The sequence below is a fragment of the Lissotriton vulgaris genome, chromosome 3_1, assembly GCF_964263255.1.
Source record: "Lissotriton vulgaris chromosome 3_1, aLisVul1.2, whole genome shotgun sequence".
NCBI lineage: Eukaryota > Metazoa > Chordata > Amphibia > Caudata > Salamandridae > Lissotriton > Lissotriton vulgaris.
Window position 1 is genome coordinate 886,223,498 of NC_141689.1, and position 27,662 is coordinate 886,251,159.

General features: G+C 44.4%; 1 protein-coding gene across 1 annotated transcript in view; it reads right to left on the reverse strand.

The window, feature by feature from the left end:
* Positions 1-5,522, reverse strand: part of LOC147727163 (uncharacterized) — a 41,270-nt gene extending 35,748 nt beyond the window's left edge. The window contains exon 1 of the mRNA XM_086963580.1: positions 5,411-5,522. Within this exon, the coding sequence (XP_086819706.1) occupies positions 5,411-5,522 (112 nt within the window). The remainder of the gene's footprint in view (positions 1-5,410) is intronic.
* Positions 5,523-27,662: the final 22,140 nt, after the last annotated feature.

Consider the following 27,662-nt stretch of genomic DNA (forward strand, 5'->3'; position numbering starts at 1 on the left):
AGTTAGTTTTAGTTAGGACCTAGCTACCATAGGAAATCCGTAACATTCTATTGGGAATAACTTTGGCGCCAGTGGAGGAATTTGCGTGTAATTTTCCAAAATTTAGGCCAGCTCCACTCTGCTTCTTCCCTGGTAGTTTCGGGGGGAATCGTCAAGGGGGGGGCGAGAAAAAAGGTGTGTCCCAAAACGTGTTTAGGACTAATAGACAAGGCTACAGCCCGAACCGCTGAACGGAATTACACCAAACTTTGCAAAATTGTAGGGACTGGTACGCAGAAGTGCCTTTTCTATATTTGGTGAAAATTGCTCCAGTGGTTTTTACGAAAATTAGGTTCAAAAACATATATATCTATATGCGCGCTTCCAGCGCTTACCGGTACGCGTACCCGGGAGCGCACCCGGCGCAACACGGAAGTGCGCGAGCGGAATGCTGATTGGCTCTCGGGTGTTTGTCAACATTCTAAACAGTCCGGAGAGTTTACCATCTTGTGTCTCGGTAGAATTGAGACACAAGAGGTGAAAATAAAAAGGGGTAAATGATTATACGGGGACAGGGTAGTTAATTTTCACGGGGTAAGCGCTGGGTGCATTCCCATGTACGCATCCCGGTACGCGTACCCTGAGCGCATCACAGGGAAAAACAGTGTAAAAAAATTAGAGTAAAAAAATAATTTAGAGTGCTTAGTGTTAGGGTAGCTCTGAAAAGAGCTGTTGTGTTATGTGGGTGTTTTTTGTACCTACAAGTAGGTACCGATGCAGAGTCTAAAATTCAAGAGGAAGACTCTATTCCCCTCATCTGTAAAATGTACACCATCTCTCCTATAGATGCCTTGCATGTTGTAACGCAAGTTGTTGTGGTATATGGAACCCATACCATAGTCTCTGAGGAAAGCAGAAACAGATGTATTCACATGTTTCCTTGCTTTTTCAATCTGAGGACAAAATTGGTTGGACCAGTTCCATTTTTGCCTTTGGCATATATTAGAAAATACCAAGGCAGTTTTTGGAAAAAGTGACATCAATTGCCCAAAGATGTCCTTTAAAAGCATTTCCAGACCTACCCCAGTCAAAGTGCCCAGGTCATTGCCACCACAGTGCACAAATATGAGGTCAGGGTGTGGTAGATGCATAAAGGATTTTACCAATGGTATCAATTGGTGACTTCTCAATCCTCTCTGTCCAATCCACATAATATCCACATTTGGTAAATTAAGGTTGTGAATACCTCTGGTAGCTGCATATTTTTCACTCCAGTGAACATAGCTAGGACCCAAAATCCAGACTTTTGGCATCTTCAAGGTAGATGTAGTTGTATTTAGATGAGTTTTGGAAAAGAAATGGCAGTTTAAAAGTAGGAGTTATGAAAAAAGTGGTTGAGATTCAGTGCACTTGAAAAAGCAGAAATGATTGGTGATTTCTTAAAATTCTCCACTGTAAATTAGGGTGCATGCTTTTGTTTTTAGAAAGAAGTAATTCTAATGGTTGAGAAAAAGTCATTGAAAGAAACATTGCACATGATTAGCTACTACATTGAGAGGTCAAACACCCTTGCTGGATTCTTTTGCAACATAGTATGATGAACTTCTTAACTGTGTGCTGAGTTAGGTGGGAGTTACCATGGTAACAGGGTGAATGAGCACTGGGGGGATGGGTGTATATTATGTGAGTTTGAAAGTGTTGAAATGTAGAACCAATTAAAATGTTACTTTGGTTTTGAAATAGTGTGGGAAGAATTTTAATTGGTTAAGCCCTGTGATATGTGTGAATAATTACAGGGAATCAGGGCCATTTCTGGTTGCAGTGTCTGAGGTGCATTTCAGAGATTCTGCTTAAGAAAATCTGGTGTGTGTGACTGACACTGTTCTAAATCTTCAATAGCATTTTTAAAGGTGAGTAATGATTCTTTTAATATAGATAGAGTGTTGTATGCACTATGGGGAAGATTAAGAAGCATATTGTGCTTCTTTATTCTTGCATTGTGTGTCATGTTGTTTGTAATGCTGTTAAAAAATGTAATGGTGCATATTGGAAATGTATTTTGGAAATGAGTTAGGTTTCTGCCTTGTTTTGTAGAGATCATTTAAATGGGCTCTCAAAAACGATTTACTATGGAAAGTGTTTTCTGGTAAAATACCTGGCTTTTAAATTTTGGTGAAGGATCACACTGAGTGTCTGTGTGAAATAAGGAATTACATTTTCACATTTGTCAATAATGTCACCTGTGTCTGCTGACAGTTTGCATCGCTAACGTTAAAGGGTACTCTGTGCCTGTGTCTCATGTCACTTTGCACCTGCACAAGCTCTCTATTTCTGTGTGCCATTTCTCTCTTCGTGTGTGTCTCATGTCACTCTGGTAAATGTTTTCTGGTAAAATGTCTGGTTTTTTAATTTTGGTCAAGGATCACACTGAGTATCTGTGTGAAATAAGGAATTACATTTTGACATTTGTCAATAATGTCACCTGTGTCTGCTGACAGTTTGCATCGCTAAGGTTAAAGGGTATTCTGTGCCTGTGTCTCATGTCACTTTGCACCTGCCCAACCTCTCTCTTTCTGTGTGTCATTTCTCTCTTTGTGTGTGTCTCATGTCACTCTGGTAAATGTTTTCTGGTAAAATGTCTGGCTTTTAAATTTTGGTCAAGGATCACACTGAGTGTCTGTGTGAAATAAGGAATTATATTTTCACATTTGTCAATAATGTCACCTGTGTCTGCTGACAGTTTGCATCGCTAAGGTTAAAGGGTACTCTGTGCCTGTGTCTCATGTCACTTTGTAACTGCCCAATCTCTCTCTTTCCGTGGGTCATTTTTCTCTTTGCCTGTGTCTCATGTCACTCTGTGCCTGTGTCTCATCTAAGTCTGTACCTGCCCCATCTCACTCTGAGCCTCACTCCTTCTCTATTACCATCACTCCCATTGTCCCCTCACTGTCTTACGCTCCTACATTCACCCTCACTCCCCTTCCATCCCTCATTGTCATGAATCCACCCTCACTCACTCTTGCATCCCTGTCACTCACTCCCCTTTCTTTATTCTCCTTTCCTTTAGTTTTCCTAACTCACATTCCTATAGTATCTTACTCACCTTCACTTCATTTCTCTCAATTCTCTTCCTCTCTGTCACTGAATGTATCTATCTGATTATCCTCTTAGTAATTTGCTCTCCCTCTATTTCTTTTTTACTCTCTCTGACCTTCACCATTCCTTTGTTTTCCTTTCTGTGTCCTTCACTCCTACTTTATCTCTTACCTCCCTTTCATGACTTTTAATCTCCTGCCTTGTCTCTTGTATTGTGAAATATATATTGTAAATATTATAACTTACTTTTTTTTCTCTTCCACAGATAGTAAATTTAGTAAGAAAATGTAATTAAGTTTACATTACTTATAAGGTAAGTTTGACATACAAAATTTACTTTCTCATCACTCTTTTCCTTAACCTCACTATTCTTCTCTCACACACCCACACCCCCGTTCCCTTATTGCACTTCCCTCACTTATTCTCAATCCCCATGTTTACTCCCCTTTCCCTCACTCCCCTCTCACACTCACCTTCTTTCAGACCTCCTGCTTTACTTCCCTTCCTCTCTCATCCCTTCCTTCCCTCCTTCACTCTTTTCCCTTTCCTTACTCTCCTTACTCCACTTCACTAACTCCTTCTCTCACTCCCTCTGTCCTCTTACTTCCTCACTCCCCTTCCCTCATTCTCTCTCTCTTAGCCTCATTTTCTCCATCCTCTTAGTCTCTCAGTCCTCTTCTGTCACATGCACTCCCTATAACTCAGCCACATTCCCTCACTTATCTTTCTTTGCACCCTCACTCAGTCCCTTTCTGTCACTCTTTCCTTCACTACCTCTATCCCCTCACTACCTCACTCCCCTTGTCTTACCTTCACTCACTTTTATCCACCCTCTTTCATCCCTCTTTACTCATGCTCTCTGCCGTTCTTTCACCCTCCTTCACCCCGTTCCCTTAGTCTGGTTCCCTCACTACCCCTCATTCCCTATCTTTCTCTCCCTTTCCCTTTACTTTCATCCCCCACTCACCTTCTCTCAGTACCTATGCTTCAGTCCTCTTCCCCTCTATTCTCTTCTTTCGCTCACTCACTCATTCCCCTTCCCTCACTCACCTTACTCCACTTTACTCACTCTTTCTCTCACTCCCTCTATCCAGTCACATCCTCATTCTCCTTCCCTCACTACCTCTCTCTTAGCTTTACTACCTCCGTCCCCTCACTCTCTCATTCCTCTTCCATCACACTCACTCCTTATAACTCTCCTACACTCCCTCACTTAGCCTTCTATGCTTCCTCACTCAGTTCCCTTCTCTTACTCTTCCCTTCAGTCCCTCGGTCTCCTCACTCCCTCACTCCCCTTGTCTCATGCTCACTTGCCTTTATCCACCCTCTATCACCACTCCTTACTCCACTTCCCTCACTAACTCTCCTTCCCCATTCCTTCACTCCCTTTCCCCTCTCTTCCCTCCCCACTTACCAGCCCTCAGTCACTCGACTTCAGTCCACTTCCCCTTCTTTCTATCTTTTGCTCCCTCAGTAATTCCCCTTCCTCTACTAACCTTACTCCACTTCACTCACTCCTTCTCTCACTCTCTCTGTTCTTTCAATTCCTCACTCCCCTTCCCTCACTCCCTCTGTCTTACCCTCACTCTCTCCATCCCCTCACTCTGTCACTCCCCCTTCACTCACCCTCACTCACCTTGCATTCCTCACTGTTATCAACTCACCTTTACTCACTCCCCTTCTATCATTTGTTCCATGACTCACTTTCTCCTCTTCATTTAGTCATTTCATCCAAACAATTATGCAGTACACATTCATTGAAAAAAAGAACGACACAATATGTAAGTAATGTAGGTCTTTTTGGAGAATTGGAGGAAGTTCTGAAAAGAACTCTTTTTTTTTTTTTTTTTTTTGTAAATTTTCTGAATTTTTAAAATATATTTTTTGTTTTTTATCAGAACAAAAACAAAACTAGGGAATGCAAAATTGTTCAACAGGAGCAAAAAAAAGGGAAAAATTAGGGATGACGGGCGCAGCGGTGATCCTTTTTCTTCCTAATAATTAATTCAATGCTTTGCTTGCCATAACTAAGCAATTCATCACAGTACTTGCACACGAATTTCAGGTCTGCGAAGTCCGGCTGCACAACAGGTATTAATCTTGAACCTTGACTTCCAGAAGGTGTTGGACCACCAGTTGAGGTACTGCCGCCATCTCTTGGGGAATCCGTGCCAGGTCCCTGACACTCTCCCGGGCATAGTTCTGGGGGTGCCTTCTTTGTACATGTCGAATCATAGTGGAGTTGCCAAACTATATTTCTTTCTTGGGTCACCACGTGATAGAATTGTGTGACATATTTTGCATTCCACCTTTGGTGCATTAACTTTCTTCTCACCTTCTGGAATGGTGAAAAACTTCCAGATGAAGTGCTCCTTAATTTTTGGCTTAGAAGGGTCCTCATATAGAAACTCATCAAAGTCACTGCTGCTTGGTGCTCTTCCAGCCATTCTTTTCAAAGAATTAAAGAGGAGAAACAGGGAACAGGTCTTGCTCTCTCCAAAGTGAAATAGGTAGTGAAGGAAATGGGTGGGGTTTTCATTAGTTGTAAAAATAACTGTTAACAACCAATAAAAAGTGTTATTTTAAGGTCACATGACTTGACGCGCTTACGCTACGCGCTCCAGAGCGCTTCCGGGGGCGCTTACGTCTGGATGACGTTTTGCTAGATTTTCAGAAATGTGTTTAAAGTTAAAATACTGTTATTTAAAATCAAAAATTCTACTTTTATAAGTATGCCACTAAATGTCTTGCATTATTATTTACTTTAAATACATACTTATATTTTTTTCGCGCGCGGAAATAGCGCTCTCGCTACGTGTACGGGTGCATTTACGGGTGCGCGAACCCTCAGCGCTCCGAGGTAAAACCACAGGAAAAATACATTGAAAAACTACGTTTAGAAAAATATACATTATATAAAAAATTATAACAAATATAATAATTAATAGTTATAAAAAACAGCTTTTAAAAAAACTTAATTCACTTTAAAAATTGTAGCCTACAAACTCATTATAGTAAGGAATTAGCTTTTATAAAACCTTTGAAATTCACTGAAAAAACCATAGGTTTCACACTCGTTATAGTTAGGAATTAGCATTTAAAAAACCTTTGAAATTCACTGAAAAAAACATAGGTTTCACACCAGTTATAGTTAGCTGAACATTTTACTCATACAAAACATTGAAATTCCCACGTTATAGTTAGTTAAGATGTCATCAGTGATGTCATCAGTGATGTCACTGACCATGTCATGAATGATGTAATATGTGACATCATCAGCAGTGGATTGCAGGCACACGAGTTATAGTGAGTCCAACTAACTATAACGTGGGAATTTCAATGGTTTTGTATGAGTAAAATGTTCAGCTAACTATAACTGGTGTGAAACCTATGTTTTTTTCTGTGAATATATATATATATATATATATATTCACTGAAAAAACCATAGGTTATAGTCGATATATAGTTAGGAATTTGCATTTACAAAACCTTGAAAATTCAATGAAAAAACCATTGGTTTTAGGCCATATATAGTTAGGGATTTGCATTTACAAAACCTTATTTTACTCGCATAAAACCATTGAAATTCCATATATAGTTAGATGCGCTAACTATATATCGCGCACCCGCAATCCACTGCTGATGATGTCACATATTACATCATTCATGACATGGTTAGTGACATCACTGATGACATCACTGATGACATCTCAAATGACATCACTGATGACATCACTGATGACAACATCCAGTGACTGTATGTTTCTGTAAAGTTAAAATATGTCTTACATATTGAAGAATGAGTGGATGTATAAGTGTCTGGATGAAGGATTTAGTAGGTGCATGACTGACTGTATGAGTGAGTGATTAAATGTGTCTCACTGAGTGCATGGGTTAGTGACTAAACTGTCTTAATTTGTGCATCATTATGTCTGTTGTTCTGTAAACTGTTGCATGTGTTGATAAGTAGCTATATGAGTAACTATATGGGTTATTGATTGGTTGCCCAAGTATTTGTATGGGAGACTGAGTATGTGTGTGGGTGGTTGGGAGGTGTAGGACTCTGTGCATGGATGTGTGAGCAGTTGATTCACTAGATGATTGGTTTCAAAAGTGCATGTGGAAACAGCTGTATGGGCGGTTGACTGTGTGCATGAGTGTATTGGTGAGTGAATGGATATCTCAGTGCTACATGTCAAAGTAAGTACATATGTAAAACATAGTACATGTGAGAGTTGACATATATAAATAACTGTGCATAAGAGCCAGTGAATGTGTGAGTGGCTGTATGGATCATTGTGAACTTGTATCAGGGATTGTATAAGAGAGAAAATATGTGTTAGTATATGTTTGAATAAGTAAGGTGTGTATAACTGTATAGTTGAGGAAATGGAGGTGTGATTGATTCTTTGCATGACTGACTAGGTGTGTGAGTAACTCCATGGATGAGTGGCAGTCTGTGAGTGTCTGTTTACACTGATTGTATCTAAGGTTATATTAGAGTCTGAAGAGGTTCATCGTATTATCACATGAATGATATCATCAGTGATGTGATCAGTAATGTCAAATGAGATGTTATCAGTGATTTCATCAGTGATGTCATTTGAGATGTCATCAGTGATGTCATCAGTGATGTCACTAACCATGTCATGAATGATGTAATATGTGACATCATCAGCAGTGGATTGCGGGTGCGCGATATATAGTTAGCGCATCTAACTATATATGGAATTTCAATGGTTTTATGCGAGTAAAATAAGGTTTTGTAAATGGAAATCCCTAACTATATATGGCCTAAAACCAATGGTTTTTTCATTGAATTTTCAAGGTTTTGTAAATGCAAATTCCTAACTATATATCGACTATAACCTATGGTTTTTTCAGTGAATTTCAATGGTTTTTTAATAGCAAATATGAAAAGCTTTAAAATGTCAAGTACGTGATAGATAAAAACATTTTCGTATTTATGCACGCTGATGTGCTTTGAACGCTGCACCCCCCTTCCCCTCTCTTTTCTCTTAGGAGTACTCTCTCTTTGTAGATAGTGAAGGGTAGTTAACGCAGGCCTTTGCCCCGTTGTAATCCGTCGTGCCTGCTTCTCTCTCCATTTGATTGATTGTTATCCAAGCATTTACTGTTTTAGAATTGGTTCTCTTTGGTTCATTCTCTATTTACAAACAAGCACAGAGTCGCAATACTCTGTTTAGTCTTTGCAGATAGTGAAAAATCGTTTAAAAAAACTAATGGAATCGAGCAAAATCAGTAGGCCACTAATGGGATCTCTTTTTGACCTCGCTAAAATAGAAACATTAACCACAACCCCTCATGAGAAATACGAAACTAGTGAGATGAACTGAGCTCCACACCATGAGGGCTGCAAGACAGCTCGGCTCCGTCACCCATCCCGCCCAAAATAACGACAAACCCTATGCAAATATTAAAAATATAGACAACACACCAGCAAAGAAACAGGGTAAAACATTTTATTAAATAACTATTTACATAACGTTGGTTTATAAGATGATGTCAGTAGTGGACCGATGTGTGAATAGGTCGGAAGTAGCACAAGGCGCCAAGATCCGGATGGAAAGTCCTGGATGTTGGGTGCCATAGTTCAGAGTTCTGAGTTTGAGCCTTTTTCAATGCCTGTGCTTTGTTGTTTCCCCTCCATCAAAAACAAAAAAATATATAAAACTGTGCAAAAATACAAAAAAATCAAAAAATGTTTACAAAAGCAGTGCTTGTAAGACTGTCTGAAGCTTATTTCCACCTACTGCAGCTTCACTATTCTCAAAGTAAGTGAGGGTCGTTTCTGGACCTGACTGCATTTGAAAACAATGTTATATGGTACCTCCCTAAACCGCTTGACGGAGGCCCCCGAGGGGCGGTGTGATGGCACGGACTCGGAGAAGACGCTTGGCTCCGACCCCCTCCCCAAGTCTTATAGCACTGGTGTAGCCTGAGATCGCCCCCGACATAGGCGGCCGGCTCCCGGGGTCCGGCGGAACTTTTTGACTTTTGATGACTCTTCTATTCTGGACTTTGTCCCACAATCCGTTTGACCTGAAGACACGCTGTAGTGGGGCGCCCCTTTACCGTTTTAGTTGCCATTCCGCCCGCTTTTGCTACACTGTGCCTCTTCCGCCATTCAGCTGTTTACCGCCCGCTCTTGCGACTACAGCCTCTCGCTCACCATGTAGTTAAGTTGCTCCCGCTCTTGCGGTGCAGCGATAGGCGGCTGCCACAGGACTCTCAAAATGGCGGCCAGCTCTTCGGTTTTAGGCCTGGTCCACTAAAATGGCCCTGGGACACCTTGGAACTCGGACGCTTCCCTGATAGGGCTTGGGTCCCATTCTCGAAAGCGTCCCCTCAGCCTTGAAGATTCTACAAAAGTCTTGGGGGCCCCCGACTCCCGCAGGCTTCTGGTGGGGAGCGGCTGCCATGTCTGCTCGTGGAATGGCCACGACGGAGCTACGAGATGGTAGTGCTCTCATGCTGACGCCAGCTTTAGTCTGAAACATCCAGAAACACTGTAGACTACCAATTCGATCAGTTCCGGTAGCGCCCCAACATGACCCGGAAGAGAAGAACTTGCCCTCCCCTCTTTGACTGATGGTTCTTGTTGCCTGTCCCCTCTGTTGTCATTTAACAGAACTTTTTGGACTGCTGAAAGGGGTTGTGTTCCGAACGCTGGTTGGTGGAGACATTTTGACTATATTCTTGACCTACGTTGTCGCGTAATGCGTTTTATGACACGACGCGTTAGCGCACCCGGAAGTGATCCGGGGCGTGGCGCGCAGCGCGTAACGTAAGCATAACAGGTCATGTGACTTGTTAATAAAACTTTTCATTGGTTCATTTTACTTTTGTTATTTTAATGATGAAAAGCTTGGTCATATGACCTAAAAATTACGCTTTTTATTGTTTTCGAACATTATTTTTTTTTAAACATATATGTTATAATATTCCAGGCTAATGTACTTTCCCAGAAAATTTACAACTGTCCTGCAAGTAAAATATATTCCTTTTTCGAGAAAAAGGGCGTTTCTTCGTTCCATGACGGAGCCGTTGAGTAAAAGAGACTCGGCCTGCTGTCTTAGTCGCCGATACGCCTGATTATCAGATTCTTATCGATCACTTTATGTTGCAGGAGTGGAAAACACAACTGCCCTTGACCATTTATCTTTACTGCGTTCCTACATATTATACCTTTTATCCGTCATGTAATTGGACTGCTTTATTTCACTTGCCTTTTACTGATTCGAAAACAGTGACTAAAAGTAAAAACTTTACCAATCTAAATACTACTACCGTGTTTTGTTTTAAAAACCTTTATTGTGAAAATGTCAGTATACAAATACGGGCCTATAACCACGTGGGCCGGCCACGGAGCAAACTGAAATCGTATATGATGAGGAGACATTTACACTGTAGAGGAACGTAACGAGCGGGCCATTAGGTTGCAAGAACTAAGGTGTCTAACAGTTGCGGAATCGGTGGACGTACATTTTGTAATTAAAATAAGACGGGGCCACTTACAATAAAATTTTCTAGATATACATTTGCGGGCAAGGAGTTACGAGTCCCATTTATACCGGCGCCATTTTGGGCGAGGCCGGGCAGGTCCAAGATATAGTCAAAATGTCTCCACCAACAATCGGCCAGACCAGAACCCCTTTCGGCCCTTTATGCTACAAGATGGTGTCTTCCATTCAGAAAATATTGTTGGCAGCATTTTGAAAGGAAAGTTAAACAGCCGTTCTCCTAGTGAGTCTCACATTGTTACATTTAGGAAGAATGTTGAAGAGTAATATGTGGAAAATCTGAAGCCATTTTTCTACAAACTCTCAATCAGCCTTGGATGGAAAAAAAAATCCTGAAGAATGTACAAACTGAAAACCAATTTTTGTCTGTATAGCATCAACAGCAACGCTTGAGTCAGCTTTGTGTCAAGCCGCCATTTTCATTCAATCAATAGCGTCCCCCTGCACACATTCAGGAACCTGGTCGTGTCTTCAGGTGAAACGGATTGTGGGACAAGCAGAAAGGAAAAGGAAAAAAGTTCCGCCGGACCTCGGGAGCCGGCCGCCTATGTCATGGGCGATCTTTGGCCACACCAGGGCAATAGTGAAGCTGCAGCAGGTGCAAAAGAGCTTCAGACAGTCTTACAAGCACTGCTTTTCTAAACATTTTTTTGTATTTTTGCACAGTTTTATATATTTTTTTTGTTTTTGATGGAGGGGAAACAACAAAAAACAGGCATTGAAAAAAGCTCAACAGTGCAGGGCGCCTTGTGCTGGTTCCGACCTATTCACACATCGGTCCACTACTGACATCACCTCATAAGCCAACGGGGCACCCCACACTGACTTTCGGCGCAGCATTGTAGGATGGCCACACCAGTGCGGCAATTTGCTGGACACCACCTCGGTGCCATCCGGATCTCGGCGCGTTCGAGTCACTGTACCGCAAGAGTGACCGGAACTCAGCTGGTCACGCCGTCTTTCGGCGCAGCATTGTAGGATGGCCATACCAGTGCGGCAACTTGCTGGACACCACCTCGGTGCCATCCGGATCTCGGCGCGTTCGAGTCACTGTACCGCAAGAGTGACCGGAACTCAGCTGAACACGCCGTCTTTCGGCGCAGCATTGTAGGATGGCCACACCAGTGCAGCAATTTGCTGGACACCACCTTGGGCAATAGTGAAGCTGCAAAAGGTGCAAATAAGCTTCAGACAGTCTTCAACTTAGTCTGATTCTTATAATAAGCTTCAGATAGTCTTACAAGCACTGCTCAGAACTCTCAACTATGGCACTCAACATCCAGGACTTGCCATTCGGATCTTGGCGCCTTGTGCTGGTTCCGACCTATTCACACATCGGTCCACTACTGACATCACCTCATAAGCCAACGGGGCACCCCACGCCGACTTTCGGCACAGCATTGTAGGATGGCCACACCAGTGCGGCAACTTGCTGGACACAACCTCGGTGCCATCCGGATCTCGGCGCGTTCGAGTCACTGTACCGCAAGAGTGACCGGAACTCAGCTGGACACGCCGTCTTTCGGCGCAGCATTGTAGGATGGCCACACCAGTGCGGCAATTTACTGGACACCACCTCGGTGCCATCCGGATCTCGGCGCGTTGTGCTGCCTTCGGTCTATTCGCACATCGGTCAGCTACTGACGCCGCCTCACGTGCCAACGGATTTTCTACGCTTTTTGTAGCCCTATGCCGCATAACAGGTCATGTGACTTGTTTATAAAACTTTTCATTGGTTCATTTTACTTTTGGTTTCCTAATGATGGAAGGCTTGGTCATGTGACCTAAAAATAACACTTTTCATTGGTTTAGAAATTTTTTTTTTCCCAAATGATGAAAGCCCCACCTTGTTTCTGGATCATTCAGACTGAAGCTGGCGTCAGCATGAGAGCACCACCATCTCGTGGCTCCGTCGTGGTCATTCCGCGAGCAATCATGGCAGCCGCTCCCCACGGAAGCCTGCAGGAGTCGAGGGCCCCCAAGACTTTTGTAGAATCTTCACGGCTGAGGGGACGCTTTTCGAGAATGGAGCCCAAGCCCTAGCAGGCAAGCGTCCGAGTTCCAAGGTGTCCCAGGGCCATTTTAGTGGACCAGGCCCAAAACCGAAGAGCCGTCCGCCATTTTAAGAGTCATGTGGCAGCCGCCTATCGCTGCACTGCAAGAGTGGGAGCAACTCAACAACATGGTGAGCGAGAGGCTGTAGCCGGGGTGCAACTCAGCTGGATGGCCGCCACCTGGGGAGGCCCGTTCACGCCGCCTCCCCCACGCCCCCCCCCCCCCCGGGCCGCCCCACGCCAATTTTCGGAGCAGCATTGTAGCATACCAAAACCAGTGCAGCAGTTTACTGGACATCACCTGGGTGCCATCAACATCTCAGCGCGTTCTGCTGCCTTGGGACTATTCGCACAACAGACCGCTACTGACGAGGCCTCCCCCGCACCACCCGGGACGCCCCACGCCAATTTTCGGAGCAGCATTGTAGGATACCAAAACCAGTGCAGCACCCAGGCGACATCACCTGGGTGCCGTCCGGAATTCAGCACGTTGTGCTGCCTTGGGACTATTCGCACAAAAGACAGCTTCTGACAATTGTTGCTTTTTTTGGTGAAAAATGTTTAAATGTTTTTACAGTTTTTGTTCCGTTCATTATATTTAAAAGTTAATAACGTTTTATAATGTTACTTTGTTGGAGTGTTATATATTTTTTTTAAAACGGGTGAATGGGGCCTTGAATCGGGTTATTGTCATGTGTGGGCTTTGCAAGTGTACTGCTACAGGATCGGACATTTCAAACTCAAATGCACGTTCTTTTTCTTACCTTTCCGAAGCATGGAGCGCAATAGCAGGCAGAGAAAGGGTGATGCAAGTGTTGAACACTGCCTAGCCTGGAAGTTGCTGGCTTTAAAAGACCATGCGCTTGTTTATGAGGCTTAAATGGTTTATCACCCCTTCTAGAACCCCTGCATCGACCCTCTGACATTTCCTGGAAGAATTACCACGTAACACAATACCAAGCCCTGTCAGCTGAAACCCCCGAGGAATCATGGGGCATATTATCAAGGGGGTTTATCTCCGCTTTTTTGGCTTTAAAAGCCAAGAAAGCGGAGATAAAATTATCTCCCTATTACCAAGCTGTCGCTAACACCAGTTAGTGACAGCTAAAAGGAGATAGCGACCATCGTGGGCCCCGCTTTGCATGTCAGTGATAGTGCCCTGAGCAGTTCTTAGCCATGTTATCCAATGGGAGGTGGATAACATGGCTAAGAGCATTTGCTCTATAATACATGAATATCGCTGACTTTTCAGCGATATTCATGCATTGCGGCCGTTTTTTATCGCATTTGCGATAAACCTTGCTAATAGCAAGGTTTATCTGCGATAAAAATCGCCGATGTGCGGCGATAATTTTTGTCTCTAAACAAGTTAGAGACAAAAATTATCGCTAGTTGTTGGTAATATGCCCCCGGGTTTTTGCTTGCAGAAATCGGGAGGCGGGAGACTAGCACTGAAATCAGTAGTCTCACGCCTGAATCGGGAGGGTTGGCATGTCTGGATTCTCTACAGCTGGGGCCATAAACTACATCCGCAGGGGTAGGTGATAGCCTGGGACCAGCCTGGCATCTAAAATGGCTGCCGTGCACGACAAAATTGTGGCATTGGAAAAAAGCCAAGATGGCGCAGACAATGTTTATCAATAAGGATTCATTTATAACAAAATATTTTATCGCAGTGACAAATTGGCGGTCAACACTTCCTGATTTCCATCGAATCGAACGTTAACAGACGTCACGCAGCAAAAAAAATAAAAAGCTCACGCACAGCCGCTGGAAGAGATGTATCAACATATATGTGCCTCCTCAGCCACCCTCATGAAACATAGGGGATTAGGATACGTCTCCCGCACCCCCTTATACCTAGTAATTTAATTAAAACGAAGCACAAAATGGCGAATTCCCGTTTCGCTACCAGTTTGCGGCCCAGTTCGCGGCCCGTGAAGCGCTTCTACCGTGAAAAATCTTTCTTTTTTTATTTTCCTCACGGGACCCTTTAATAACCCCAACAACATTCCTAGGGGGTCAAGAGGGGTATACCTTGCCCCCTTTCATTAAATTCCCCCTTCGTTTTTCACCTCTTCTTCTCTCTCGATCCTACCGAGAGATAAGATGGCGGCCGCTCCGGACTGTTTAGAATGTTGACAGACACCGGAGAGCCAATCAGCTTTCTGCGCTCAAAGTTCCGTTTCGCGAAAAGTAAGCGAACCGGAGCGCAGCCTGGAGCGCTGTTACAGATATATATCTTGTTTTAAACGTTAATTTCTCAAAAACTACTGGAGCACATATATTGAGACCTAGCAAAGGCACATCGGGCTAACAGTCCCTACAATTTTGCCAAGTTTCGTGCAAATCCAGTCAGCCGTTCGAGCTAAAAGTGAGTCCAACCGCCCTATGGAAATTAACATGGGAAAAACGCGTTTTGGGACCCCCCTTTTTTCTCGGCCCCCCCTCGACAAAACCCCCCCAAATTATCAAGGGCTGCTCAGGAACAAAATGTGCCATTTTCCTGAAAATGTCAGCCGATTCCGTCCACAAACGCCAAAGTTATTAGACATAGAATTTTCAAAAATCCCATAGGGAATAAATCCTAACTATATATACCTACTGGCGATAGCCAGTAGGTAATATATATATATATATATATATATATATATATATATATATATATATATATAAACCAAAAACAAGCTTGAGGTTGAGGATGGGAATTTAAGAAGTACTCTATTCCGCAAAGCCACAGCGGGAAACAGCCTGCTTCACGCAGGGAGCAGTCACCCACCCAGCCTTATACGTAGTATCCCTATGGGCGAATTAATCAGGGCCAAAAGAAACTGTAGCTCGGCAGAGGGCTTCGCCACAGAGAGCCAAATTATGGTACAGCGATTTTCTGAGAGAGGATACAGTGAAAAAATTATACAGCAGGCCCTCACTAAGGTTAATGCCATGGACAGGAATGATTTGTTAGTCCCCAAACAACACAAGGCTGATGAAAAGGTACGTTTCATCACTACCTATAACAGTCAATCCTGGAAGCTACGTAAATGTTTAACTAAATATTGGGACACATTGAGGCTTGACAATGACTTGAAAGAGGCAATCCATGATATTCCTTCGCTGACATTCAGGAAGGCAAAGTCACTTAAGGACTCATTGAGTAATACAATGATAAAAGAAAGTAAAAAAACCAATCCCATCCAAGGTTTTTACCCATGTCACAGGTGTAAAGCCTGCAAATATAGCAACAATCGTAAATCAATACAGTTGTGTAAAGAAAAATGTGCTCACAAGATTACCAAACACCTTACCTGTACATCTAAATATGTTGTGTATGCCCTTGAGTGTCCCTGTAACAAATTTTATATCGGATGCACAACAAAACAGGCAAAACTCAGGATTTTAGAACACCAGAGAGCAATCAGAAATGAGAACCAGCAGTATCCTGTAGCCAGGCACTTCGCTGATGTACATAACAAAAAATCCTAATGTAATGACATTTTGTGTTCTGGACAGCATTGAGAGCAATGAGAGGGGAGGTAACAGGTGGTTGGAGTTAAGGAAACTTGAATCCAAATACATTATAAGGTACAACACTCTGCAACCTACAGGACACAATCTGGGGGAAGAGTTAGCCATTCATCTCCAAACTTGATATACAGTTCTAATTTGATGTGAAATATGCTGCTGCTTCTTTTGTAACTAAATTCAGAAATTTTAATTGTTTTAACTATGCACTGATCTACATTACAAAACGTGTCACATACAGCTATGTCTTCTCTTTCCTTTACAGGGATATGGATTAACAATTGCTCACTTGGGCAACATTAGAGGTCACCCTATTGAGTAAACTGATTGACTTTTCGCCCACTGGGGCAGTACAGTTTATGGACAATTAGTCATGGACACTGCTGTGAATTTTAACACAGTGTCATAACCTGATGCCGGCGTATTTTTGGCACGCTTCATTCTCGGACTAAAATTACAAGTATTGTAGTTCTTTGAACAGCAACAATGTTCCAATACTTATGTAAGTCTAATTCAGACAGTATAATGAATGGTGGCTTCCGATTGTTTCCAAATGTAATTTCTGTTTTGGAACTGACAGAACCGTTTACATGAAACACTGTTTCTATTTGGCAGACATAGCCTCATTTTGTTTATTTTATTTATGTCAATGATCACGTGATGCAATTCTAAAATAGTGTGTTGCTTTAAATGAATGTTAGTACTGACAAGCTCCACCCGTGAGCAAGAGATCGGCTGATCTCAAAACGCGTTGGGTTTTTCTCTGCTGAATAAATTGACAGCATCGTACTACAATTGGGCTCCGACTCTGGTTTTTTCACGGATGAATTTCGACCAGGAGTGTGCTGATATATATATATATATATATACACACTGAGAAAAACATAGGCTTCAGGGACGTTATAGTTAGAAATTAGCACTGAAAAAAAATTGGAAATTCACTGAAACACATAGACCACACACACCTATCTTGAGGGATGGGGTAGCAAAGAAGGAGAAAGTAAGAGGGGACCAATGGAGGGTCGATGAGGAAGCAACTGAGAGGGGAGTAACATACATGGGTGGGAAAAATAATAGTTTAAAACAAAATACAAAAAAGCCAAGGAGGAGGAAGCCATGGAGTGTTCAGGGATGGAGGTGCAAGGATTTGCTGGTGAGGAAGCAGCACAGGAATAAGAGATCATGAAAGCGCAAGCTCTCTCGTGGAATACTTAAAAAGAATGAAAAAAGTAGTCCTCTAAATGTGATCAGTGCAAGGATATCAGTTTTCTATTCAAAAGGAAGGTATATAGGTTATTCTCCAGAGAAGGGATAAATACTGGAAGAGGAAAGCAAGGCATTGAATAAAAAGCAACCAATGAGATTAGCAATAAAACCAACCAATGTAAGCATTGGGTGGGCTCTAAGGCCACTGTAGGTTTTTGGTATGACCCACAAGAAGCATTTGCCTACAAACAGCTACAATTAATCTGGTAGGCAATACCTAAAAATTGCCATTTAACTATTTGCATCTCATCATGTCTGAAAAATAATATCAAACAGTTTTAGTTTCTTTTCCTGGCTCCATTCTGTCTCTGCTCATCCAGCATCGATGAATAACTTGGCTGTATCGGAGTCTTAATTGCTCCTGTTGACTGCATAATTTAACCTTTTTCAGCCATTCTCCAATCCCACTCTTATTCTATCTTTTCTTCTCAACAAATTTCTCTCGGTCTCTCCAAATTTTAACTGCTCTTCTTCTTGATTTCAGCTGATCCTTTCTCACTAAATGTCAACCAGCTCCTTCCCCAGCTCCTTCCCAACTTCTAACGTCTCTATAATTGATTCGGCGTTCACGTCAAGTGACCCATATTACTAGGAGGCATGATTCTAAAACCTTGGAGACTATTGTTGTTTACAATTGTTGCATCTTTTAATCTGTACTCGTAGTGTGCAATTCACAAACACTTGGTTATGTTGCCTCAAAAAACTGCCCCTAGAATGAGTCATGCTCCAATTGAAATGCATTTTGGAAACATTCACATTCTGAGTTTCAGGATCGGAGGTACAGTTGTTCATCTCAAAGCGCTGAATTGGCATATCCCTCCTCTGACAATGTAGACAGTTTCATATTGGCGTCCTGTATAGATGCATCCAGCTTTAACACTGGGAGGGTTTACTTCACAAAACCTTACCATTGCTGATGGAAACACAGACCACACACGTGGAAAACATATCTTGGTCTTTTCCCATTGCATTAGACACTAAATGCTTGATGCATAATACCTCAACAATTTGGAATATTAAAAGTTCATTCAACTAATCGTATTGAGCTGAACTTGTCACCTAGGAAAACACAGCCATTCATTCGCTTTGTTCTACAACCGATTTCTCGGGCAACCACTGAGAAGAGCAGTGAAGAGTGTGCTATTCCAGTATTGAGAATTCACTGATGATATCTTTAGTAACAAAAGGGCTCATTCCCTTCCTCCACGTCAACAGTATGATTGCTAGATAGACCTTATGACTGGGGAGACCCCAGCGTCCCTTGGCCCTGTCCCTGGCAGGCAGGTCGCTCCCCACTGTCCACCTTCTTCCACCGCAAGATCACTGACATCCACGACAGCTTCAACACCAAGTCTACCCTGACCACGCCAGACTCCGCCCCCCCTGCAAACACAACCCGCACCAACCGCCTGACCTCCTGGACCAACGTCAGCGACGAAGAGACACGCAAGTAAGCATGGGCGGAAAATCCATTACGCTCGCGGATTTTGCGGATTTTCGGTAAATTCGCAATCCGCGAACGCTCGCGAATTTACCGAAAATCCGCGAATTCGCACGCAGCGGATTTTTTTTTCTTGGTGATACAATTTTGCGGCGCGCGGCGTTTACTTACCATCATTCAGCGTTTGCCGAGTTGTTTTTCTCGATATTTTGCGAGTGCTGCGCCATTTTGGATCTTGCTGCGGGATCCCGCGGGAATTTGGCGAGCGCGATTACGTCATCGCGGCTTGCCAACTTGCACAGCGAGAGTTTGTCAACGCGAGTATGCCGTGATCACGTATCGCGGGACTTCGCAATTGCGACCTTGTAGATGCGGCAAGCAGCAACAATCTCGCACTCGCGAAAATACAAAATTTGCAATTCTGCACAAGAAATCCACCAGCAAGCAGCATAAACCTTCTGGAAATGATGATTTTTATCTGAATAAATCCTCAGGTTGACATTTGCCTGCACTTTTTTTGCGATTGGTCCATTTTGGGGAGGGGGGTGGGAGGAAGGAAGTGCCCCACAGTCTTCAACTTCCTGTTCCTGTCCAGCAGGCTCCTCCCAGTGCTTTGTCCATCTCCTGGTCACTTTTCATTTGGATCTGGAGCTGGAAGGATTACTTTTTGTGGATGCTGCTGGATATTTGGATGTGAGGCCTTTTTGACTTTCTTTGGATCACTTTTGGATTAGAAATTTCACAAGTAAGTTTGTTTGGGGCATTACAGTTGCTGCAACTACAATTTTGGAATTTTCGATTTTTGGGCAGTTTTGGGGCCTTTTGCCCAGGGGTACTCAGTGGTGGGTGGACTGAGTCTTTCTGTGGGGTGTTTTGAATTTAAACATCATGGAGGGGCTGGATGGCTTGGGATTGTGCTGATTTTTCTGTGATTTTCGTTTTTTTGGCCTGTTGTTGTGGCCTTTTCACCAGGGGTAGTGAGTGTTGCATGGGCCTAGTCTTTCTGTGGGGTGTCTTGAATTTAAACATCATGGAGGGCCGGGATGGTTTGGGATTGTGCTGATTATTCTGTGATTTTCGGTTTTTTGGCCTGTTCATGGGGACAGGCCATGTGGGTGTGGGCCATTTTGAGTGCTGGTACAGGCAGGCCATGTGCTTGGAGGCAAGTGGCCATTTTGAATGTAGGCAGTGTTGTTAGGCCTGCAACCATTTTGCCTAGTTTTCAACCTTTATGCCCAGGGGTAGTGAGTGTTGCATGGGCCTAGTCTTTCTGTGGGGTGTCTTCAATTTAAACATCATGGAGGGCCTGGATGGTTTGGGATTGTGCTGATTTTTTTGTGATTTTCGTTTTTTTGGCCTGTTGTTGTGGCCTTTTCACCAGGGGTAGTGAGTGTTGCATGGGCCTAGTCTTTCTGTGGGGTGTCTTGAATTTAAACATCATGGAGGGCCGGGATGGTTTGGGATTGTGCTGATTATTCTGTGATTTTCGTTTTTTTGGCCTGTTCATGGGGACAGGCCATGTGGGTGTGGGCCATTTTGAGTGCTGGTACAGGCAGGCCATGTGCTGGGAGGCAAGTGGCCATTTTGAATTTAGGCAGTGTTGCTAGGCCTGCAACCATTTTGCCTAGTTTTCAACCTTTATGCCCAGGGGTAGTGTGAGCGGGAAATCCGTTACGCTCGCGGATATTGCGGATTTTTGGGAAATCCGCAATTCGCGAATTTAGAGGATTTGCCGCAAAATCCGCAAAAAAAAATCCGCGAGCGTAACGGGTTCAAAAGTTGAACCCCCACTCATGCAACTATTTTACAATGGCGCCAGCAAGCTGCCAGCGCCGTTGTAAAATAGTTACAAAGTTAGCTTGCACAGGAACCACTAGATAAAACGAAGCAGGTGCTGCTTTATTTTATCTAAGTGCTTCCTGTGCAAGCTAACTTTGTAACTATTTTACAACGGCGCTGGCAGCTTGCTGGCGCCATTGTAAAATAGTTACAGCTCACAGCTCACTCAAGAGACCCCTGCGCCCTTCAGGACGATTGCATAGTAACACACACATGGACGCTCGAACTAGTTGATGCTCAAATTCAGTGACTCATTCATTAGCCCAAAAACAATCGTGAGCGTCGTCGAGGCTGGACAGGTGTGCCTTCTTCCCAAATCTACCGTGGAAAATCAGCTGTGATCCTGGATAGGCTTTGCATCCTTGACTTTCTCGAGCGCAATACCCGTGCTGTTCCTGTGACCAGGAGCTTCTTTCTCTTCATCTGCTGAACTGATCTTTCTCTGACCTTTTATTCACACAAGACGAGGCACATACCCTACTGGGCACATTGTGTTCGCACGGGTTTCTGCAAGTTCGCACGCGTTTTGTACAATTTCGCAATTTGCGAAATTGTACAAAACCCTCGCGAACTTGCAGAAACCCGTGCGAACATAAAAAAAAAATCCGCAAATTCGCGGGAATTCGCGGATTTTGCGGATTGCGAGTTCGCAAATCCGCAAAATTCGCGAACGCGAGATTCGCAAAATTCGCCCATACCTAGTAGTGAGTGTTGCATGGGCCCAGTCTTTATGTGGGGTGTCTTGAATTTAAACATCATGGAGGGCCTTGATGGTTTGGGATTGTGCAGATTTTTCTGTGATTTTCATTTTTTTGGCCTGTTGTTGTGGCCTTTTCACCAGGGGTAGTGAGTGTTGCATGGGCCTAGTCTTTCTGTGGGGTGTCTTGAATTTAAACATCATGGAGAGCATGGATGGTTTGGGATTGTGCTGATTATTCTGTGATTTTCGTTTTTTTGGCCTGTTCATGGGGACAGGCCATGTGGGTGGGGGCCATTTTGAGTGCTGGTACAGGCAGGCCATGTGCTGGGAGGAAAGTGGCCATTTTGAAAGCAGGCAGTGTTGTTAGGCCTGCAACCATTTTGCCTAGTTTTCAACCTTTATGCCCAGGGGTAGTGAGTGTTGCATGGGCCTAGTCTTTCTGTGGGGTGTCTTGAATTTAAACATCATGGAGGGCCTGGATGGTTTGGGATTGTGCTGATTTTTCTGTGATTTTCGTTTTTTTGGCCTGTTGTTGTGGCCTTTTCACCAGGGGTAGTGAGTGTTGCATGGGCCTAGTCTTTCTGTGGGGTGTCTTGAATTTAAACATCATGGAGGGCCTGGATGGTTTGGGATTGTGCTGATTATTCTGTGATTTTCGTTTTTTTGGCCTGTTCATGGGGACAGGCCATGTGGGTGGGGGCCATTTTGAGTGCTGGTACAGGCAGGCCATGTGCTGGGAGGCAAGTGGCCATTTTGAATGCAGGCAGTGTTGTTAGGCCTGCGACCATTTTGCCTAGTTTTCAACCTTTATGCCCAGGGGTAGTGAGTGTTGCATGGGCCTAGTCTTTCTGTGGGGTGTCTTGAATTTAAACATCATGGAGGGCATGGGATTGTGCTGATTTTTCTGTGTTTTTTCGATTTTTTTGGGGTGTATAACTGAACTGATGTTCCTCTGTCTTCCATTGCTTTTAGGTGCACAAGACTCAAGAGAACCACCAGTGCCAGGAAGAAGTCCTGCAGCGGTGTGTGTGTGCAGCATAACGTCACGCGACGTCACGTCTGGCCACAGACAACTCTGCAACTCGTGCAACTGCGGCCTGCTGTTCTGACCTGCTCTGAAGAAGATGGCCCCAAAAAAAGTTCCCCGTAGCTCCTCTAGCAAGAAAGTTGCCAGTAAGGAGCAGAAGAAGCAAGTTACCAAGGAGGCTGGCGTGCCGGCCGCCACGTTTTTTGGGAGTAAAAAAAAAGTACGCCTGCAGCAGCAGCGGGATCTGCTGGGGACCAAGCTGGGAGCAGCACCCCCGCTCCATTGGGCTCAGTGCCACCACCACCACCACGCCAACTTAAGTCCAAGCCCTTGAGTGCTGCAGAGGCACTTAGTCTAGTTGTTCAATCACCATCGACCAGTGATGTTGGCTCATCGCAAGAAAGTAGCAGCAATGTCCCTGAATCAACACAGGTTGTTGTAACTCATCTGACGAGTGTTGAACAACCACAGCCGCAACAACAACCACATGTGCAAGTACAAGCCCAAGTACATGTGGAAGGAGAGGCAGCGCAAGGAGATGCGCAAGCAGAGGTGCATGGAGGGTCACAAGTGCCCACAATAGTATTTCCTCCCGAAGTAGGGGCACATCAGGAAATCAACAATCAAGGCGAGGTATCATTTGAGGAAGCCACTCCTCCTGATGATCATTCATTGTGTTCCACACCCCTAGCAAGGAAGAGATCAAGGGTGAGGTCTACATCTTCTTCAAGCCCACCTCCTTCTGATGATACGGATCTAAATTGGGAACCAGCATCACTGCCGTCTGAGAGTGAGGCACACCATGATCTGACAAAGGTAGTTAAGCGTAAAAGGAAGGTCGTCGAAAGACTCATAGTTATGGAGTGTGATGATGAGGCTCAACAAGAAGTGGCGGATACTCCTTCTGATGAAGACTCTCACGACGACGCCGCAGTCATCATAAAGGTCACTGCAGCCCCAGCGGGCATGCAGCAAAAAGACATTTTGACCCTAGCCCGAGAAGCTGCTGAGCGTGATGATGTTGTCGACGAGGAGGTAATGGAAGAAACACCACAATCATTGGAGTTAACTAGTACACCAACACCTACCGCTTCCATATTTCTTACTCGCCAGAAGGGACCTCCATCCACCTCGACCTCAATTAGTGGTGGTGATAGTGCAAAACGTACTAAAGTTCGGCAATCCACATCCTCCACTTCATCTGGGATTAGCAGCAGGACCACCACCGCCAGTATCGCCGCCTCCTCCGGCCCCCAAAGACATTTCAAGTCAGCAGTTTGGGACTTCATTAGTGTTTGCCCAAAAAAGGAAAACCTCGCCATTTGTAGCATTTGTAAGCATGCAGTTAGTCGTGGTAAGTTTGGTACCAACTATGGTACCAGAGGCCAGAGAGGTCATCTTGAAAGACAGCACGCTGTCCAATGGTTTGCGCACCTAAAGGAGATCAAGGAAGCCCGAAGTGCAAGTCAAGCAAACGTTGATGTTTCATCTGATGATGACGAGGAGGAAGAAGACGTGTCAAACACTTCACTTACACCCAGTACCCCTGTCAGCAGCACACCCCAAGTGAGCCACACTAAGAGTGTGGGAGAGAGTGAGACACCAATGCGAAAAAGTTCATCAGCGAGCGTAACTGGGTCGAAGATATCATCATCATCATCCCGTAAATGCTTGGTCCAGGGCAACATTAAAAAGATGTTGTTTACAGAAGCGCAATATGAACGCAACCACCCACTGACGCGTCTGTATAACACTAAGCTGGCTAAAAGCTAGCTATGGACCTTCTCCCTTTTTCTTTTGTAGAAGGGGTTGGTTTTCTAGAATTAGTGGCAGTGCTCTGCCCTAAATGGAAGGTTCCTAGCCGGTTCTATTTTGCCACAGTTGCGGTTCCGGCACTACATGAAGATGTGCTGGAGGTGATTGGGGCAGCTTTGCAGAAGAGTGCTGTTCACACTATACATCTGACAACAGACATGTGGACCAGTGGCGCAGGCGCTGATTACATGTGCATCACTGCACACTGGGTCTCTTTTTCAGGGGTTAAAGCAAAGCTAAACGCAGGTGTTGACCCGGACCAAGTTTTTAAAGCTGCTCGGAAACATGCAACACTAGCCATGTTTGGTTTGGAGAAACGTCACACAGCAGAAAACATTTTGGATGAGTTTAACACAAAGGTCCTTGACTGGCTGTCCCCCAAAAAATGCCAGATTGGTTATGTTTCCACGGATAATGGCGCCAATGTAGTTAAGGCCATGGAGCTGGGTGACTATTTCAGAGTGCCTGGTTTGGCGCACTGTATAAACCTGGTTGTCAAAACATTCTTGAGTGATAAAGACAGTCCAGCGTACGAGGTAGTGGACACCTGCCGAAAAATGTGCAACCATTTCAGCCATTCTTTTAAGGCCCGGAAGCATCTGAGGAGCCTGCTACATGAACGTCGAATGCCAGTGAAAGCACTCATCCAGGAGGTGGCAACACGTTGGAACTCAACCTTCTACATGCTTGAGCGTCTGTATGAGCAGTATACGGTACTCGGTCACTATTTCTTAACACAGGGTACAGCTCAGAAGAACCTGAGGATGGGTGCGGCGCAATGGGACATAGTTAAAAGCCTGACACGCATGCTTCGTCCTTTTGAGGTCTTCACGTGTGCAGTCAGCAAGGAGGACTGTAATTTGGGAAAAGCTATCCCATTGTTGTACATGCTGGAGCACCAACTGAAGGAGGTGTGTTCTGTGTTTCAAAAAGATGAAAAAACCAGGACCCTTTTGTTTTGGCGGAGAAATTATTAGAGCGCCTTCAAGGTGATGAACGTCTTAAAATGATCCACTCAAACCAGCATTACGTTTGTGCTACTATTCTGGATCCACGCTACAAAAAGGCGCTGGCAGGCCGAGCATTCTTTCCTTTTGCTGATGAAGATGTTACAAAGTACAAACATTGGCTAGCCTTCTCAGCCAAGAGGTTTGAAAGAAAACAGCAGAAAATTGAAGGAAAAGGCAGTACATCAGCATCAGCAGGCCATCCCCAGTCAAAACAATCCACTTCTGCACCTGTGGCTGTGGCACAAGTGTCCTCTCAGCCGTTAAAGACACCGGCAACCGGATCATCTGCACCAGACACAACAGTAACATTGGAGGCTGAAGAGGATTGGCTAGCTCGACTTGGGTTTGGTTCTCAAAAGGTCACAGCAACAGCTAAGCAAAGTGGAGGAACCTTGGAGGAGGACCTTGAGTCGATGGTGAAGGACTATCTGAATGACTCAACAGAGGTTTATGTTAATGCTGACCCATTGGCGTATTGGCATGGGAAAAAAGAATTGTGGCCACAGCTCTCCAACCTGGTTTTAAACTACTTGTCTTGCCCACTCGCAAGCGTGTCTTCTGACCGTGTTTTCAGTGCTGCTGGTGGCATTGTAACTTCCAAACGGAGCCGCCTCTCGCCCAAAAATGTGGAGAGGTTAACAATGATCAAGATGAATCAGCACCTCATTCCACCAGATTACAGAGTACGAGAAAGCACGCCGGAAGAAGACGAGGTGGACAGCAACGTAGATGAGGGAATTTCTTCTCTGTCAGGTGACACTGAGCTCACCCTGCCTGAATTTGCAGAGTATGATGACAAAGCCTTATTCTTATTCCTGGACCCTGACACCGAGCCCTGAAAATGAGACAATGAATCAATAACTTTCTTTTTCGTCCTTATTCACTTTTATTCCTGTGTGTCTGTCTTTCTTTGTTGTGCACAGTTAATATAATTCAAACTTTAATCACCTAATCACAAAAACAAGCCCATCAGCAGAACTGTCTTCACTTGTTTGCTTATTGATTTGAAGGTGCCGCAGTTTGCATTCCTCAGGTTCACAAGTTCAGAAGAACATGCTCCTCTATCCTCCTCCTCCAGACTCCTATTTCCATCAAAGCAGAGGGCTGGTTTACGCCCAATGAAGAAAGACTCAGCACTTGTGGGGGTGTTCTACTTCTTTGCGGGTGAGTTGACGGCTCTGGGGCCATTGCTGGGAAGCTCTAATACCGGATAAAAGTGGTTTGGACCAAATCGGAGGCAGATTTTATTTTGTGTTTTTGCTGACTTGCTTGCCTTTGAGGTGCTTTTTGGGGGGGTTCCGGGTGTTTGTGGGTGAGTTTTGGGGTCTGGGAGCACTGCTGGGACACTCTAATCTTGATTGCATTTGCTTTTCAGGAAATCCGTGCTGGAAAACTGGAGTTATGGCCTAGCTGCACAGCGCGTTTGGACAGAAGGCCGAGAAATATTGTAAGTATGATATTTTGGGCTGTTTGGGGGTGTTGTGCTTTTTGGCGGGTGGGTTGGCGGGTCTTGGGGCATTCCTGGGAAGGTCTAATACCGGATAGAAGTGGTTGGGACAAAATCCACGCTGATTTTTTTTTGCTATTTCTGACATTTTGCTCAATGTAGCGTTTTCGGGGGCCTGTTTGGGGGGCTTCCTGGTGTTTGTGGGTGGGTTTAGGGGTCTGGGAGCACTGCTGGCTATGGATACTTTAGTTTGCAAGAGGTTTGAAGCAAATCCATGGTGGCAGAGGGGAGTTAGGGCCTAGCTGCAGAGCGTGCGCGGAGTGATTTGGGAAATTGGCAAAAAAATGACTAAGTCCTCATTTTTGTACTTTTGCTTTTTGGCTGTTTGGGGGTCTTCTACTCGTTTTCTCCTGGGTTGACGGCTCTGGGGCCATTGCTGGGAAGTTCTAATACTGGATAAAAGTGATTTGGACCAAATCGGAGGCGGAAATTTCTTTGTGTTTTTGCTGACTTGCTTGCCTTTGAGGTGCTCTTTGGGGGGGTTCCGGGTGTTTGTGGGTGAGTTTTGGGGTCTGGGAGCACTGCTGGGACACTCTAATCTTGATTGCATTTGCTTTTCAGGAAATCCGTGGTGGAAAACTGGAGTTATGGCCTAGCTGCACAGCGCGTTTGGACCGAAGGCCGAGAAATATTGTAAGTATGAGATTTTCCTTTTTGGGCTGTTTAGGGGTGTTGTGCTTTTTGGCAGGTGGGTTGGCGGGTCTTGGGGCATTCCTGGGAAGGTCTAATACCGGATAGAAGTGGTTGGGACAAAATCCACGCTGATTTTTTTTTTGCTATTTCTGACCTTTTGCTCAATGTAGCATTTTTGGGGGCCTGTTTGGGGGGCTTCCTGGTGTTTGTGGGTGGGTTTTGGGGTCTG